This window comes from Hippopotamus amphibius, chromosome 8 (genome assembly GCF_030028045.1).
Source record: "Hippopotamus amphibius kiboko isolate mHipAmp2 chromosome 8, mHipAmp2.hap2, whole genome shotgun sequence".
In the NCBI taxonomy this organism is placed as follows: Eukaryota; Metazoa; Chordata; class Mammalia; order Artiodactyla; family Hippopotamidae; genus Hippopotamus; species Hippopotamus amphibius.
In genome coordinates, this window is record NC_080193.1 from 98,495,624 (window position 1) to 98,513,473 (window position 17,850).

The window sequence follows — 17,850 nt, forward strand, 5'->3', positions numbered from 1 at the left end:
TTACACAAAATTAAGCATGAATTTAGGTCAAAGGCATGAGCAAAATTTTCAGAGAATTTGGATGGGAAAAAACTTTCTAGACCCTGGGGCAGCTGCCCTGAAACTGACCACAGATATATAAGTGAGTACAGCCAAGATCAGCAGAACTTCCTAGCTGACCTGTATATTTGTGAGCCACTGAATTGTAGAGTGGTTTGCTTTGAAGCATTATTGTACCAATAACTAACTAATATTATACTCTTTTGAAGTAATACAAATTAATTACCAGCAGAACAAACATTAAAATGCAAAGACGATTCATCTTATTGAAATAGAAAGTATTTCTAGTTAAATTATTTGGTTCCTTCATAGCCTCAGACACCTTTTGGGCAGCCATATCCACGTCCCTGGGGCTGAGCAGGCCTGGGTAGGATGCACTTACAGAAGAGACATGAAAGACACCAGCAAGCTCAGCACCATAGCAGCAGATGTCACCTTTCCAGCACTGTTTGAGTACCAGTATTTCACATACACATCATCCAGGACTGAAAGCACAGCCTCCATGGTTTCCTCACAGGTGGCCTGAATCTGAGGTTCTGGCAGGACAAATCCATATGTACCATTGTCCCTCAGCTCAAATGTGTATGAGAAAGGGACCCCAATGTCCCCAGCCCAGTCTCGTGAAGACCCTGATGTGGCATCTACAAGTGAAAACATGGAGGCAGAATTAGAAGTTGTCCTGTGAAAAGACAGGTTTCTATAGCCATTTCAGGGATTAAAGGTTCAACCCGGAAAAACCCACTCTTTCATATTAGGATCTATGAATAGCTGCCTTCTCTCTCTCCTTGATATTTTCAGTTTCTGTCTCTACTCACCATCCCCACAATACCTGGCATTATGCCTGGCACATAGCAGAGGTTTGGTTAAAGTTTCTCAGCCAAATCAAAGACAAGACAATCTGATATTGGGAGGTAAGAGTCAACTGACACGTAAAGGAACAGAAACAAAATGATCAATAGGAAAAATATTAGGAAAATATCATCTTGGTGGTCCTTCAGTGGGTGGAGGAGGCAGTAGTTGGAGATGGGGAAAGCAATGCACTCTCCTTTCAACTAAATTCTTTTTTTTTTTTTTTTTGCCAAAACTCCAGGCCCCACCTGTTTTGCTTTCTTAGCCTGATGGTCCTCTGGGAACTGAGTCAACTGACCAAGGGTCACAGGAAAATGTCTTTCCTGTTAACTCCTGTGCTTTCTCACTGCCAGTTCTTTTAAACTGAAGCCAGAGGGAGTACTGGTCTGAGCCAGTGTATTAATTTTTGCTTTTAGCTCACACCTTATCCCTAGAGAGCACAATTCTGGATTTGTACAGACTCCCTTTTATCCCTGGTCATTCTGATTTGTACAACTTCCTGTTGATCCAAGGAACTCTTCTATCCTGTCCACCCCAGTCTCCACCGTCCACTGACTTCTTTTGTGCTTTAGATACTATTGAAGAGGTGAAAAAAAGATACTTACATAAAATATCTGCACTTGATCCAACTCTATAATTGGTTCCATGCTTTGCTTTCAATGCATTTGCTGCCTTCTGTCCAACTTGGATCTGTAGGTGGGAAATGCAGAGACAGATATCTGGTGTTAAAAATAAATCCAACAATCCAGAGGGTTTGCTATTTGGTCCAAATCCATCCTCAGAGTTCCAGACCATCTTTCTAACTTCCCATTGAACATCTATACCTAGGTAGTCTGGTGATGCTTCAGACTCAACATACCCAAATCCAGTTTCATCATCTCCCCCACTAATAAGGCTTTTTTGATTTTCACAGTTCTGACCTATTATGTGCCCCTAACATGTAAATTCCTACAATCCTCTTTGACTCTTCTCTCAAATAGTTACCAAGTTGCATTTCTAATGTCACCACACTATTTCAGTCTTATTAACACTGAAATGGACTGTTGTCATCTTCTAATAACTTTTCCTTCCTCTGGCCAATCCTTAATCCCATTGCTCTCCCTAACTTCCAGGTGAACCTTTGTAGAACAGGACAATGCTCATGATCCTGCTGAAAACCTTCAATAACTCTCAGTTGCCCACTGCATTAGTATAAACGTCTCAGTCTAGTATTTGAGATCCCCTGCAATAGGGACCTAACCCCCCTTTCCAACATCATATTCTCTAGATCCCCCCCTAGATAATAGTCAAACTCAAGTTCTCCCACAATTCCCCAGACATGATCCATGTTCCTCAGCTTCTCTGCCTTTTCTCAGGATATGCCCTCTACCTGGGATGCCTTTCCTCTTATCTCCGTCTGTCGAAATTCTATGCAACCTCAAAGGACCTTCTCAAATGCTAAGTTCTCCACAGGCATTTCTTGAGCACCCCAACTGGATTCTCTCTCCCCCCTTTTTATCTCCCATAGCCCTTTGTTCATGCTTCTCTTATTACTTCCCTCTTATTTTTGCTTAAAGATATTTGATACTTCTCTCTCAAAGGCTCATAAACTTTCAAAGCAGGAAATGACACCCTTCCCTGTATCTATCACCATGTCACCTTACTGCATTGGAAATTCCTCAGAACTAGATGATTTCTAAGATCTCAGCCTTGCTCTCTGCAGACCCTTTCCTGAGATCAGAGTCACTAACTGAGGTCCAAGTATATTGGCTATGTTTATTGACTGTCTGATAAATCTCATTGCATACCCTTTTGACAGTGTAAGTTTTCCCTACCCTAGATTCCCTAATGCTATATTCTATCCACCTGATGTTATATCCCACTACTTCTCCTTGGGGTCGCTACAAACACCTCCAAAATCCCCTTGGCAACTCCCTGCCTGGATCCACCATTGCTTTATCCCTTAGGGCAGCCTGACTATGCTTATAGGTGTGCCAGCTCCCCTGATTTCTTCCCTTGACCAGTGACAGGTCTAGTTTTAGATTCTCTCTCTTCTTTCCTGGTCATGTATTGTCCAACTGAATCCTAAGATGTGACAGTGTGCTGCCTAGGTAGAGTGGGGATAGGTACATTGAAATTCAAAAGGAAGGCTAGGAGAGGTAATAAGTCTTCATGGGGTCCTATGCATCAATGGTAGGACTTAGCACTTTCTGTGTGTGTGTTAGGAGTCAGCATTAAACATATTTGCAAGCTTTTTGCCTCCTCTCCACTCACTACTAAGAGTTTCACCTTCTCTTTCTCTTCCTGAAAATAAATTCTGTGTCTACGCTGGTTCCTGGGCTTGTGTTGTCTAGAACAGAGATGATGGGTAGGAAGGGCTAAAAAAGTGCAAAGAATAAAGTTGGTTTTAATCATTTATACTGGGAAGAGGTACAAGAGCTGTTTGTAGAAAGAAGAGGAAATTATAAGAAGGAAAGGAGAGTCAGAAAAGGGATTTATGGAGAGAGAAATTCCTGTAAGGAAATAAGAATGAAGAGTGGAGAGAAAGGATTCAGGGTAGCTGCTGTGTATGAATGAAATTAAGAGCATGTAGTCTGGGGAAAGTGTTGCTAAGATTTAGCAACTATACTCCTTTTTGAAGTTCTCTGAGTCTCTGGTAGAGATATGAATTGCTTTTAATTATTTTTAATTCCCATGTGTTTCTGTGTTTCTTTGAATGAAACTCCATGCTAACTGGTCCATGTGGGGTCTTAGCTGTTATTTGGGTTAAGTGGGGCAGCTCCAGGCTACATTTTCTATCCAAATGGTTTCTTGCATTCTTTTTCCTTTCCTGTAGCTCACCCCAGACCATAATTCTTCTTTCCACTGCCAACATTTCCTTACTTTATCCTATAGTTCCCTTTCCTCAAATCTTGGCTGTGGTGTGGGAAAGAGCCTTCTCAGTTTCCTCTTCTTTATTGACAAAAGAACTTTGGATTTTTTTTCTTTTTAATGATTCCACCAGCAATTACTGTGGGCAAGTAGGTAGGAGTAAGAAATATAAAATATATGATAAGCACACAGTTGTGACCCTTCGCTTATGGGTTTGGTCCTTTCTGAGAAGATGAAATGAAGATTCCCCTAGACTCTGCCTTCTGTCTCTAGGGGTCAAACCCCTGATTATCCTTCTCTCTCCTTTTGACACTACACTGCAAAGCCATAGACAGCCAATTACTCTGCTGTCCTTCTTCTCAGCCTAAAGGTTTTTTCTAGTCAAAATAATAAAAACCCTTTGCTAGTAGTACATAATTTACATTGAGAAAGACCTCATGCATGCTTACTAACTTCTTCACTGGGCCCAGAGAATTTCCTATAGGCATATCTTCACAGGCAAGCACTCCAAAAGATTGGTTAAGGCCCTGGCATGTGTGTAGGAGGATGGAGCTTGGAATGGGATACAGGGGTTGATATGGTAAGAGTTCAAATGGAAAGAATGTCAGCATTTGAAACATTAGACTCCTTATAGCTATTCTAATTTCCAGGGCAGTTTAGAATGAGGCTATATATAGTTCTGTTTCCCCTACTTAGTGATTGCCAAGTTGTCTATCATGCAGTATAATATTTATCATGATTTCTACAAATTTTTAGTTTTGTAAATATACAGAGATTAATTACTAGTCTCTGGTGGTTGTAAATATACCAGAAATGGAAAACTCCTTGAACAGTTGGTGTGATTCTGTCTTTGTGTACTGTATCAAAGCTTACCGCTAAGAGCCTAAAAACACTGCTAACTAGCTTCGATGAGTTTGACACATGGTGGCAACATTTTCAGTCTTTTTATGGAAAAGTCTTAGTGATGAATGTCATGCTAACTCTTCAACACCTGAGACTGTTAGAGATACAGAACTGAAGCAATCTTTCTCAATTCAATATTCCAATCTCTACATAGAGTATTAAAGACAGCCAGTAATTACCATCTTAGAGTTCAACCTACCAGTAGCAACAATGTCAGTGCCCCCACTGCGGCCAGAGGGCTCTAAGGGGACAGCCACTCAGCAGCCCAAGACCCTGTGACATCTGAATACAAACCTTGCAAAATGGTGGTGTAGTATCTGTTTTCCTGAACCAAAAAAGGGAATGGAATTCTCTAGAAAAATACTGGGGTATATGGGCCTCTTTTTTCTGCTGGTAGAAGGCCTATCTCATCAAAGATCTATAATGGCCTGTCTTTGGCAGTTCATTTGTATTTGTCACAGAATCCTTATGCAGAGAGTAAACATCTATGGCAAATATCACAGGAACTGGGAAATAAGGAAGGGTTCTGGGCTTCTTGACTGAAATCTCTGTTTCTGTACATTACTGAAGAAATAGAACTTCTGGGCACAGAAATGAGGAGGATATAGGACACAGTGGACTAGGCATCTAAGTTGATGACAACTTCCAGAAGTTGCAAACCCTTCCTGAGTGGAGAGAGGCAGTGTTCTGTGGTCAGATGAATGTAGCCTCTGGACTCTGAAGACGTGAGCCCAGACTCTACCATTTACTGTCTATAAAGGCTTTAGAAATATAATTAACCCAAGGTCTAAATTTCCACATCCCCAAAGTGAGCTTATGGTCAATAAATTGTCATGAGAATCAGATGAGATAATGGCCATAAAATCTCTTTGTAATTTTTAAAGTTCTAAATAAATATTATTTTCACCTCTTGCAAAATGATCACATAGTACAAATGTCCAAAAACAATTGCAGGGAAGATATTGGGTTACTGCTGGATATTTTTGACTGCTGGGGGAAGGGCTCCCTTCAGCAAGGAACTGTAGTGGTTTTTCTTTTAGCGCCCAGACTGTGTGTTACAGAGGATGTTCCAGTGGGAGAGGGACAAGAGGAATGACAGAGTCAATGGGCCAGCAGGCTTCTGTGATCTTAAGAATACAGCAAGTTTAGTACCTATCCAGCCCAGCATTTGTTGATAACGAGGAGCTTGTTTTAAAAACATGTTTTAAAGACATAGAGAAAATAAGTGTTGGTGAGAATGTGGAGAAATTGGAAGTCTTGTTCACTATTGGAAAATAGTGTACTTGCTGTGGAAAATAGTATGATGGTTCCCCAAAAATTTGAGGGTAGAATTACCATGTGATTCAGCAATTCTGCTTCTGTGAATATTCCCCATAGAGTTGAAAGTGGGATCTCAAGGAGATCATTTGTATACCTATGTTCATAGCTGCATTATTTGCAACAGGCAAAAGGTAGAAATAATTCAGATGCCCATTGATGGATGAATGCATAAAGAAAAGGTGGTATATACATACCATGGAATATTATTCAGCCTTAAAAAAAAAAAAGGAAATTCTGACGCATGATATAATAGGTATGCAGCTTGAGGACATTATGCTAAGTGAAATAAGCCAGTCACAAAAAGATAGATACTGTATGATTCCACTTGTATGAGGCACCTAGAATAGTCAGACTCATAGAGACAGAAAGTAGAAATGGGGATTGCCAGGGACAAGGGAGATGTGGAGTTGTTGTTTAAAGGGCAGAGATATTTCAGTGGTGCAAGAGGAATGTTTTGGAGATTGGTTGCACTCTAATGTGAATATACTTAACGCTATTGAACCATTCACTTAAAAATGGGTAGGACAGTACATTTTATGTTATGTATATTTTACCACAATTAAAAATTGAAAAAATAACTTTTAAGAAAAGATGCCAAGTACTACAATAATTCTAAATTGACCCTTTCTTTGACTTAGGTCTACTGTTCTCAGGTTCACAAAAAGAGCCCAGTCCTTTTCAACAATTCCGCCCACAGGGGCTTGGGTAAACACAGCTCCCGAGAAGGACCCCATAAGACAAAGTAGACTCTCCCTGCCCAGGCTTGAATTTCACTGGCACTTCCCCTTACAAATATTCCTAGGCAAATACTAGAGGCAGAGTTTAGAAGAAAATAAAGCATTGTGTTTAGCAGAGAAGAGAGCAGATATTATTTAGCCATGTTATTTTAGATATGCCATATTCCACTAACAGCTGGCAAGTTCTTTAAAGCACAGTTCAGAAGCTATAATTGCTGAACGGAGCTTCAAGAGAATTTACAGAAATGAAAGCACATTCCTACAGATTATTAACATAATCATCTCATTTATATTATACACGAATACCTAAGATGTCTCCCAACTTGACACTTTTCGAAACAGGTAGTTAATTAATGTAGGTAAAGCAGCATTTAACCTGAAGCCTTCCCAGCAGGCGTCTGGCAAGGTGTAAAAAGCAGGAGAAAGAAAATAAGGAAGATCAGAGGGAACAAAAGCCGGGCTGGAGCCAAAATCCTAGAAATGGATATCAGGAAAAGGAAGGCAGGGTCCTGCTGAGGCTTCTCAAGGCTCTGGCACTATGGTCTTACCAGTTCTTCATGGTTACTTGATTTATTTTTGGTGTAGCCATAAGGCACAAGGATGAGCTGCCCGTAAGAGCACAAGGTCAGGAAGCAGGCAATGTTCTCCTTCTTGCTCTCAATAAAGCTGGAAACAGCTTTAGTCTCTGGTTCAGACATGGGTCCTGTCCTGCAGAATATATCTTGGCAGTTGTGAGATGCGCCGATACCTAAAATATACAGCAAACCCCAAGGAAGGCATCACAATCTCCGTTTAGCACTGACCTAAGACGAGAAGTCAGTCTTGCTCAGGGCATGTGTGTGTGGAATCAAGGCTTGCCTTTGCTTGTCTAAGTTTGTCCTTTTTAAATAGATCATTCAAGGAGGAACTCAGAAAGGCAGGAGGACTGATATTCAGATTTGGAAACAGACCCCCTGCTTATGTGGCCCAGGCAGGAAGATGCAAAATGGAATGGCATTTTCAGAAATGTTTCACTTAAACCTTTGGTGGGCCCTGAAACAAATGCTTGGGAACCAGTTCTTGGGTTCTGGGGTCAGACTCTGAAATAACCTTGTTGCCCTAAGTGTATCTCTTGTTGTCTTACTGGCTTGAATCTCATTAGAACTATTTTGCAAGGGTGAGAAAAAGAAAAAGCTATTTTGCAGTCTGTTCCCCTCACCAGTAACAATAAGGACCATCAACAGAGCACCTTCTACATGCTGGGCGCTGTGCTCAGACCCTCCTGTGTGGCGTCTCACTGAATCCCCACAACAACCTGCTGATAAGATGGTATTACTCTGAGCCACGTTTTAAAAATGAGACAACTAAAGCCGAGAGATGAAGCAATTCTTCCAAGACCACGGAGCCGCCAAGTCTGAATGTTAACTTTTACTGTCTGGTTTTTAACAGACTGCTCTTCACCATCCCTGCCTCTATTTGCTTCCAATCTACTGGGCATGTTCAGATTCAGAAACATGAAAAGGCTTTAAGGAGAAGAAAATGTTTGCCTTGTTTACTTCTGCCCTCCTGCTGTAAAGTAATTTACAAGGATACTTTTCTGATTTTTCTTTATAACAGTTCATATATTTTGAAACAAAGTGGTGGATTTCAAACATATTCATGCTGGCCTGGGTCTTCTTTGCCCTAGTTTAGCCAATCTCACTTGAAAAGAGTTCTGCATTTGAGTGTTACTGTTTTTACTGTATAGATAATATCATCTCTTTAGAAGGAGTAAGACTGACCAGAAAGTCCAGAAAGTTGTACAAAATTAGATGTTTATTTCAAAAGTTGTATATATAAATAGTACTAATTCTAGTAATTTACCTCTTTCCTGGCTTCTCTGCTCCATTTTTTTGTTGTTGTGATTATTCATCAATTCATCTACAAAGCATGTACTTACTACACCAGGATGCATCGAAATTTCTATTGAGATCTGTCCCCAAACTTGTGCCATTATTATGGGATGAACGGGGTTTCCTCCAAAGCCGATCCTGTAACAGAGGAGCATAGGGAAGTTGCCGTTCTAAGGTCTCATAAATCACAGCATTAGTGATGATGGGTGGTCCTCGAACATGAAAAATGTTTCCTGGGATTGTCTGGAAGAACTCGCCTCAACATTATGAAGCTTGTGCGTATAATTTTTAGGCCCCCAGATGGGCTAGCAACCCCCAATAATAGAAACATCTGTACAACCCAAAGCATACAAGTAAATCACCACATCGGAGGGGTAGTTTGGTCTTTTCCTCACGAGCAGATTAATAGTGCCTGGTGGATGTGATCTGCTTAATCAGGAAAAGCTTCAGAGAGTCATTATTTTAGGTCCAAGTGATAAAGGATGAAAGGGAAATAGCTTGGCAGATGGAAAAAGGCTGTTCCAGGTGCATCAGAGATGGTCTCTGCACATTTCCAGAAGCAGAAGACTGATGAGTGGAGATGGGGATAGAGATGTTTCGCCAGACAAGCTGGGAGGGAAGGGTTTGATTCACACACCGGGCCAGAAAGGCCATTACAGAGGAAGGAGTCCCACAAAGGGCTGGGGGAGCCAGGGGGAGGGGCAGGAATTCATAGTCCCTAGAAACAGAGGCTCTTACTTATAGAGTGGCGTGCTCTAGAAACATTTTTAAAGAGGAAGTCGTCTACTAAAGAAAAATCTGTATAAGATGTCTCCCCCTCCACCACCACCATATGCATGACCACCATGGAAAATGAAGACTGGGTTAGTATTTATACATCATTTGTGCCCCTCATGTTTCTAGAACTGATTTAAGGACGCAGGGTAGTGTAGGAGTTTTATACCAGCGTAACCCTTATCAGGTGCCAGGCAATCCACAATGTTAAGGGATGGAATTGGAGAAACATTAAATCTGGCTGAAAAACTGGGAATATGTCAAAAACAACCCAACAAAAAACATGCTCTGGTTTTCAAAAAAGGCCTTCAGTCTCCTCAGTCCTAAACTTGACTTAGGTTGTTGACTTAAAAACGTTGATTTTTATCCAAATGAGGTGTCTTCCTTTGCACGACCACAAAACATTTTTATAGCTGCAGTGACTAAGGTCAGAAAAATGAACCTGAATCAAGATCTAGTTCATGAACTCATCCCAGGACCGAACTCGATGTACTCACAGTTGTCCAAGTGTAGATGAGATGTAACCGTCTATGTTGAGAACCAGAAGCACATAGAAGTCCAGGTTTTTCAGGAGCCTTCTTATCCTTGAGTTGTCTCTGTCGTTCTGTAGAATCTGGACATTTAATAGAGAAACATTTGGAATGATCCTGGGAAGAGGTCTTTTCTCTCAATTTTCTAACAATTTCAACTTAATCATAAGAGGCAACTGCACATTCAACCTTTGCCTTCCAATCCTGCCTCAATCGTCCCGTTTGTTATGGTGGTCTTTCTGAAACTTCACCAGGCATCAGAATCACCTGGAGGACTTTTTAAAATACAGCCTGCCTGGCTATACTCCCCCTCATCTCCACCCCCAGCCCCAACTCAGTAGGTATGAGGTGGTGATGTGGAAGCCCAGAATTTGCACTTCTAACAAGTTCCCAGTTATGTTGATACTATGGGTCTAGGAATAACACTTTGAGAACTACTCTTTGTGGGTTTAATTATGTTTGGGTTTCTGAAAAGACTGACACAGAAAGTATCTTACATAAATTTTGAAGTTTTCTTATTCCCTCAAAAGAAGGGTATGTGTAATATGCAAGAATTCACAGTGCTAGGTATTTTCTGTGTGGTAATCTCTTAATCCACACAACGAACGCTGAAGCAGTTATTTCATACACATTTTGCAGGTAAAAAACTAGGGGTCCCAGCGTTAGAAATTTTGCACAAGACTGTTAGAAAGAGACAGCTCCAGGATTCAAACTGATTCAAACTCATCTCTGACTTCCAAGATGTGTTTTCTTCTCCATTTAGATTTGTTTACCTTCCAATAAAAATAATTTTGCGTGCACTAGAAAGAGAACAGAATTTCTAACTCAGTTTGCAGTGAAGCTACTTATAAATTCCATTTCCCTTGGTGTGAAAGAGCAGCTCAGTAGAGAGTTGCCTTGCCAACATGTGAAAGAAAGCTGCTCTCCAAATAGCCAAGACAGGACAGGTATTTTGTGGGGTGGTTAACCATTATGAGCAAGTTAAAGACACTTCTTTCACAAACCACTGGCAAAAAGCAGGGGCAATCCATTTCCTGGCATGAATTCCACAGTCCATCCAGATAATCTTCTTGGGGTTACTGAATGGTTGGCTGATCTGGAGGGGACATTCATGTTCTATTATCAAACAATTGCTTATGATTGAAACCACTGCGCAAATTTACCAGGTTTTTTAAATTCCCCTAGAGGTACCTGTCTCCTTCCACTGGTTTCAAGGATGAGGCCAGGATGCTAGCAGAGACACCCACCAAAAAGATTCCTCTATTGGCTGAGCTTGCCCTCCTGTGGTTACCTTGGCTATTGTTCTTAGGACCACACACTGACTCCTCCATGTACTGCATGCAAAGCCTGCTCTTCCCTATGTCCTAAACTATTCCCCAACTTTAAGTAAAGGCATAAACCCCCAAGCCACACACTGAGAGGCTAGATCTCCATAAACCTCATGAAGCCTTACCACGTAGGGCTCACTCAGAGTGGTAGAGTGCACAAGTGGTAATGTGCAAGGCTCAAAGGTAGTAAACCTGAACCCCAGCCTACATTTAAACTTCTTGAAACTGTGAAAGGATCCAAGTGCATAATCTCCTGCAATGCTTATTAAATTCATTAAATTCCTCTTTCCTTAGAGACTCCCCCAGTCCCAAGAGACCCAGCCTTCTTTCTCCTCTCCTCATTTATCATTCCTGTGTATCCAGTCAGACTCACGCAAGCAATAAAGATCCCCTCCTCTTTCACAGGTGGGGGAGGTAGGAATTAACCTGGTAATTACGGATTCTCTTTGGTGGAGAAGAAGCTGTGAACATGCTGAGGTTTGTAACAGTCATATCTGGTTTTGGTTTGTAAATGGCCTGGACTCATACTGTTCATTGAAAGCTCTTGGGAGCCAGGCTGATGGAGGCTCTTCCTCTATATCTAGGAGAAACTTACGAATTGAAATAAATACAGGGCTGGATTCATCACGTTCAAGGAAGTTTTTCCTTTTAGCCTTACTCATTTTCAAAGCTCTTGGCATAATTCCTAATCCACCTTTTACCTTAATTCTCTCTTGTAATTACCACTTTTATGAGTCTATGTATATGACCGTATGTTTATCTTTATTGTCTCCTTATTATGTGCCATATCTATTCTTTAAAATATGTCCTGGGCAAAGGATGTTTAGATATCTTTTCTGGCTGACTCAGCTCAGAGTTTGATGGCCGATGGAAAATCAGGTAGGTAGGTGGCCCACACTTAACATATCAGTCAGCTCCTGGGTAAATTCTATTTCAGAGCCCATAGATTTTTTTGTAGTTGTAGGTAACTCTCAAATTTCAGGATGTGCTTTGTAAATTAACATGTCTATAGTAAGTAGTAAGAGGACAGCGAACAAAGTAATGCTAGTTCTTAATGCCAAACTGCTTTGGCAGTAGTTCTGGAAGAGCAGTCCTGGCCCAGTGACATCAGCACCATCTGGGAACTTACTAGAAATGCATTGTTTTTCCAAAACTTGAGTATGCATCAGAGTGACCTGGTGGAGGGCTTGTTAACACACAGATTGCTGGGCCCACCCACAGAGTTCCTGATTCATTAGATCTGTAGTTAGACCTGAGAATGTGCATTTCCAACACGTTCCCAGGTGATACTGATGCTTCTGGTTCAGGGACCACCCTTTGAAAACCCGCTGGTTATGTGCGGTGGATGTCAACCCTGCCTACACACGTGGATCTCCTTTCATAGGGTGCCTGGGCCCCATCCTGGAGCAATTAGCTCAGAATCTCTGTGGATGGGGCCCAGGCATCAGTATTAAGCAGCCAGGATTGAAAAATCACTGGTCCAGAACTGAAAGCCAGGAAGGCCTGGCCCTGTAGAAAAGTGGTTATTCAGTCTCAAACACGTTTCACCATGTCACGTGCAAAACGGGCAGAGAGCCTAGAGATCGGGGTATCCCTCTGGCTGTGTTACGATCTAGCTGTGTGACCTCATACAAGTCACTTCACTTCTCGGGGTGTTTCCTCATAAAATGTAGGAACCAAATATAAAGGTTGTGCATGAGGGTCAAACGTTTTTATGGGAAAAAAATTGTGTTAAAAAAGAAGAATTTTGTAAAAACTCAGAATACACATGAAAAGTGAGTTGGGGATTTCTCCCTTATGCAGCCCCACCCCCCGCCAGCTGTGGGAGCACTGAAGGCAGCCACAGAGCACGGGCTGGAAACCTCTCAGCCAGAGCATCCAAGGTCCTTTCCAGCCGCTGTCCACGATTCTAAGTTCCTTAGTCTTAGCAGGGACAAGGGAGGCCCAGCATGAAGAAAACTAAGGAATAAGTTTTTACTTCTGGGCTTTTATTTTTAAGTCCTCCCCGCACGATCTCACCCAGCCATTCCAAATTCTCTTTATCCCAGAACATGATTCCACCCCGATGATTAAGATGTAAGCATTTACAAGTTTTGAATTTTTAAAAAATTTTTATTGGAGTATAATTGATTTACAATGTTGTGTTAGTTTCAGGTGCACAGCAAAATGAATCTGTTATATAAATACATATGGATATATGTATTTAAACTCTTTTTTACATTCTTTTCCCATATAGGTCGTTATAGAGTATTGAGTAGAATTCCCTGTACTATACAGTAGGTCCTTATTAGTTATCCATTTTATATATAGTAGTATGTATATGTCAATCCCAATCTTCCAGTTTATCCCTCCCCACCAAGTTTGGAATTTTAAAATCAAGAATTTGGAAAAGCCAAAGTCTCTCTGCCCTGCCTCTTTTAACATTGTCCATATTTCTGACAAAAGACCCTGGATAGTAAACAAATATCCTTGGACGGGGCTGTAATTCTCAGCCTTCTCACTCACCTTCAAAAAACACATGGTCGGCTCTCACAGGTCATTCCTAGGAAAGGCTCTGTCACGTCTTCTGTGTGCTTCTCTCTTATCTGACTCATCCACTGATAAATCTGAAACAGCCAAGGAGGACTGAGGTTATCAGTAAGAAGATCCTCTGCTTGTCTCTAAATTAAGATAATTGCTTCTTTCATCAAGATACTGAACTCTGAACTCTTCACTCTTCATTAGCAAACAAACTAGAAGACTAAACCAATGAATTATGACTGCCCCTCCTCCCATGTTCTTTAAAGATCTACTCTGCCACCCAGGTTTGGGACACCCTGTTGAACTTTACAAATAAATGATTGAGAATTCTCAATTTTAACAATCCACTGTAGGACTTCCCTGGTGGTGCAGTGGTTAAGAATCCACCTGCCAATGCAGGGGACATGGGTTTGATGCCCGGCCGGGGAAGATCCCACATGCCTTGGTGCAGCTAAGTCCGTGCACCACAACTATTGAACCCGTGTGCTACAACTGCTGAAGCCTGCGCTCCTAGAGCCCCTGCTCCGCAACAAGAGAAGCCACTGCAATGAGAAGCCCGTGCACTGCAATGAAGAGTAGCCCCCACTCGCTGCAATTAGAGGAAGCCCGTGTGCAGCAACAAAGACCCAACACAGCTAATAAATAATAAATAAATAAATTTAAAAAAACTCCACTGTAACACTTCCAAAACATTGTACAATCACACAGCCTTCAAATGGCCACCAGACTTCTGGACTTCTCTGTGGCACTCCATCATGCCAGAAATTTCAAGTCAAACTTATTTTGTGGGATCTTCTTTAGCCTTTATGAATCCCCAAAATATCCTTTGCTAATGTTCATGGATGCAAAATTACACAAGAGCCTGGCTATTCCCTTTACAGTACATGGCAGGGAAATTTCTAAATCAAGCCCAAGTTAATAACTTGGGGTTCTTTAAGGGAGAATGAAATCAGGACTTCACAAACAGAAGAGATATTAAGATGGTCATCAGCATGTGACATGATACCTCCCACACTGAATTTCCGTTTAGTGGATGACCCTCCTGAATGACAGGAGTTATGGTAAATAATAATAATTAATTTGGCATAACAAATAATCGATTTGAAATTTTCTGTGTCTCAACTGACATTCATCTTAGCATGGAATATCTACAGATAAAATGCATTATTCTAAAGTAATAACACTTAATGGAGGAAGAGACCAACAACTCATCACATGGATATTGTGCGTTCTTCTGTGATGGGACTGGATCAGATACAGGTGCCTTGAATCTTGGGAGGGATACAAATAGTGCATCACAGCAGCAGCTATCATTTATTGCTTAATCAATAGCAGTGTAGTTTATTTCATTTACTCTCACAACAAAGCTGCAGGATAGGTACTGCTGCTCCTTTTTCATGTATGGGGAAACAGAGGAGCAAAGAGGATAAATATCTTGGTCAGGGTCACAGAGCAAGTGGCCCAGCCAGGTGTGACTCATCCCTGATACCAGCACACACAGTTCTCATGGGTCTTACTGGATCTTGTTCAAAAAATTCTAAGAAGCTTCAGTACTTTGGGGTGATTGTTACAGAAGAAAATATAAATTATTTCTTTTACACTTTGAAAAAAATTCTGGAAAATATTAATATATTCCCTAATATGAGGAAATAAATGGTAAAGCCTCGTTGAAGGTCAACTTGTGCATTTATATAAAAAATTTAAATGTGCATATCATTTAACACAGTAACTCTAGTTTTAGAAATTTATACTTCAGAAGAAGTTTTACATATCACACACACCACATATATGCATATATGCTTTTTTACTGTATCCAGTTTCAGAAACTACCTAACTTATCTTAGTTGCAATAAGATATTTCTTTGAAAAAAACTTTTCCCCTTTTGAGAACTGCTGCCTGTGTTCCTTGCATCCTACCAGAAATACCACACATTCTGCTAAATAGGATTCAATCAGAAGGCTTCTTCACCCATGTCCCACATCCGTGTACACACTGACCCTGCCCTGCTTAAAGCAGCTAAAGACTTGATGCACAAGAATAACGTTTAATTTTGATCCATGTTTACACTAGCAAAGCTGTTTGGGGTGTTCTTTTCCTCTTTTTTCTTTCTGTTGTTGATTTGCCTTTTTATTTCCTGTCACTAGGATTTGTATCTTTAATGGTGATGACCGCGGGGTGATGTTTGGGAATCCCTTGACCTCTGTGCACAGGCAAATCTAAACCTCCCATTGTGAGGTTCTCTACGACATGGATATTAACAGTGAACTATGCCTCGCCCATCCTAGAGTAGATTGTGACCACCACCAACACCCCCACCCCAGGTCTGTGCTCACCTCCCCCATGTGGTGGTATCTGTTATAGGAATAAGTCTCCAGTGTCCTCCATGGACTCCCTATCTTATCCACACCTTCTTGTCTCTGTTGTGCTATGGATCTGCAAAGGGAAAAAAGACAGACAAACAGCAGTGAAGAAACCAGAATATCATGAGTGTTGGAAGGTTGATGATAAAGGGAGTAGAAACCAATGTGCACAGCATCTTGAGGACAAAAGTTGGTGTTGGAATCTTGCCTCTGTGACGTACTAATTGTGAGAACTTGGGTACCACTGAGTTCCTCTGAGCTGCAGTTTCATCATCTGCAGATTGAGTACAGACATTCCCACTGCAGGGAGGCTGGAAGAATTCAGCAAGATGTTGTAGATAAAAACACTTTTAAGTTTGTAAAGAAAGAATAGCTAAGATTTCTTAAACTGAAACTTGCTGTTAGATACTCATTGGGTTAAGCAATTTAAATCTCATTTACTTCTCTTGAAAACTCCAAGGTAAGCTATCTTATTATCCCCATTTCAGAGATGAAGAAATTTGATCCCAGGGAAAGTATTATTAGGATTTAAACCCTGAGAGCCTGACTGAAAAGCCTGAAATGTTAACCACAATACAATATATAATTGTAAGAACCTTTATGCAATGGTTTATGTTTTTTAAAAATAAACTTCATTTTTTAGAGAAGATTGAGATTCACAGCAAAATTGGATGAAAAATACCGAGAGTTCCCACATACCCGCTGTCCAGCCCCCTCCCCCCCCCCACAACCTCCCCCAATATCAACATCTCACATCAGAGTGGCACATTTCTTACCATAAATGAACCTACATGGCCATATCATTATTTCCCAAAGTCCATAGTTTACATGAGGCTTGGTGTTGTTCTATGGATTTGAACAAATGTATAATGATGTTTATCCACCATCATAGTATCACACAGAAGAGTTTCACTGCCCTGAAAATCTTCTGTGATCTACCTATTCATCTTTCCCTCCCACCTAAGCCCTGGCAACCTCTGATCTTGTCATTAGTTTTGCCTTTTACAGAATATCATGTAGTTGGAATCATATAGTATGCGGCCTTTTCAGATTGGCTTCCTTCACTTAGTAATATGCATTTAACCTCTCTCTGTGTCTTTTTATGGCTTGATATCTCATTTCTTTTTAGCACTGTATCATAGTCTATTGTCTGGATTACCTCGGCTTACTTATCCATTCACCTACTGAAGGACATCTTGGTCGCCTCCAAGTTTTGGCAGTTATGAATCTAAAGCTGCTATAAACACTTGTAGACATGAGTTTTCAATTCATTTGGGTAATACCAAGGAGCATGGTTGCTGGATCATATGGCAGAAGTATGTTTAATTTTGTAAGAAACTCCCAAACTGTCTTCCAAAGTGGCTGTGCCATTTTGCATTCCCTCCAGCAACATTTCCCATGTTTATCTGCCATTTGTGTGTCTTCTTTGGTGAGGTGTCTGTTCCGGTCCTTTGTCTATTTTTTAAATCAAGTTGTCTCGTTTCTTGTTGTTGAGTTTTAAGAGTTCTTTGTATGTTTTGGATAAATGTCCTTTTTCAGATGCGTCTTTTGCAAATATTTTCTTTCACTTTGTGGTTTGTCTTCTTCTCTTGACATTGTCTTTTGAAGGAAAGACGTTTTTAATTTTAATAAAGTATAGGTTATCAATTATTTACTTCATGGATCATGTCTTCGGTGAGGTATTTAAAAAATCATCACTTTTCCCAAGGTTATCTAGGTTTTCTCCTACATTATCTTCTAGGATTTTTATAGCTTTGCGTTTTACATT

General features: G+C 40.8%; 1 protein-coding gene across 1 annotated transcript in view; it reads right to left on the minus strand.

The window, feature by feature from the left end:
- Positions 1-417: 417 nt before the first annotated feature.
- The window catches only part of CPO (carboxypeptidase O), a 131,569-nt gene continuing 114,136 nt past the window's right edge, over positions 418-17,850 (minus strand). Inside the window, 9 exon segments of the mRNA XM_057746503.1 lie at positions 418-680; positions 1,494-1,578; positions 7,247-7,446; positions 8,617-8,707; positions 9,841-9,858; positions 9,861-9,956; positions 10,865-10,989; positions 13,720-13,807; positions 16,056-16,155. Of these exon segments, the coding sequence (XP_057602486.1) occupies positions 418-680; positions 1,494-1,578; positions 7,247-7,446; positions 8,617-8,707; positions 9,841-9,858; positions 9,861-9,956; positions 10,865-10,989; positions 13,720-13,807; positions 16,056-16,155 (1,066 nt within the window).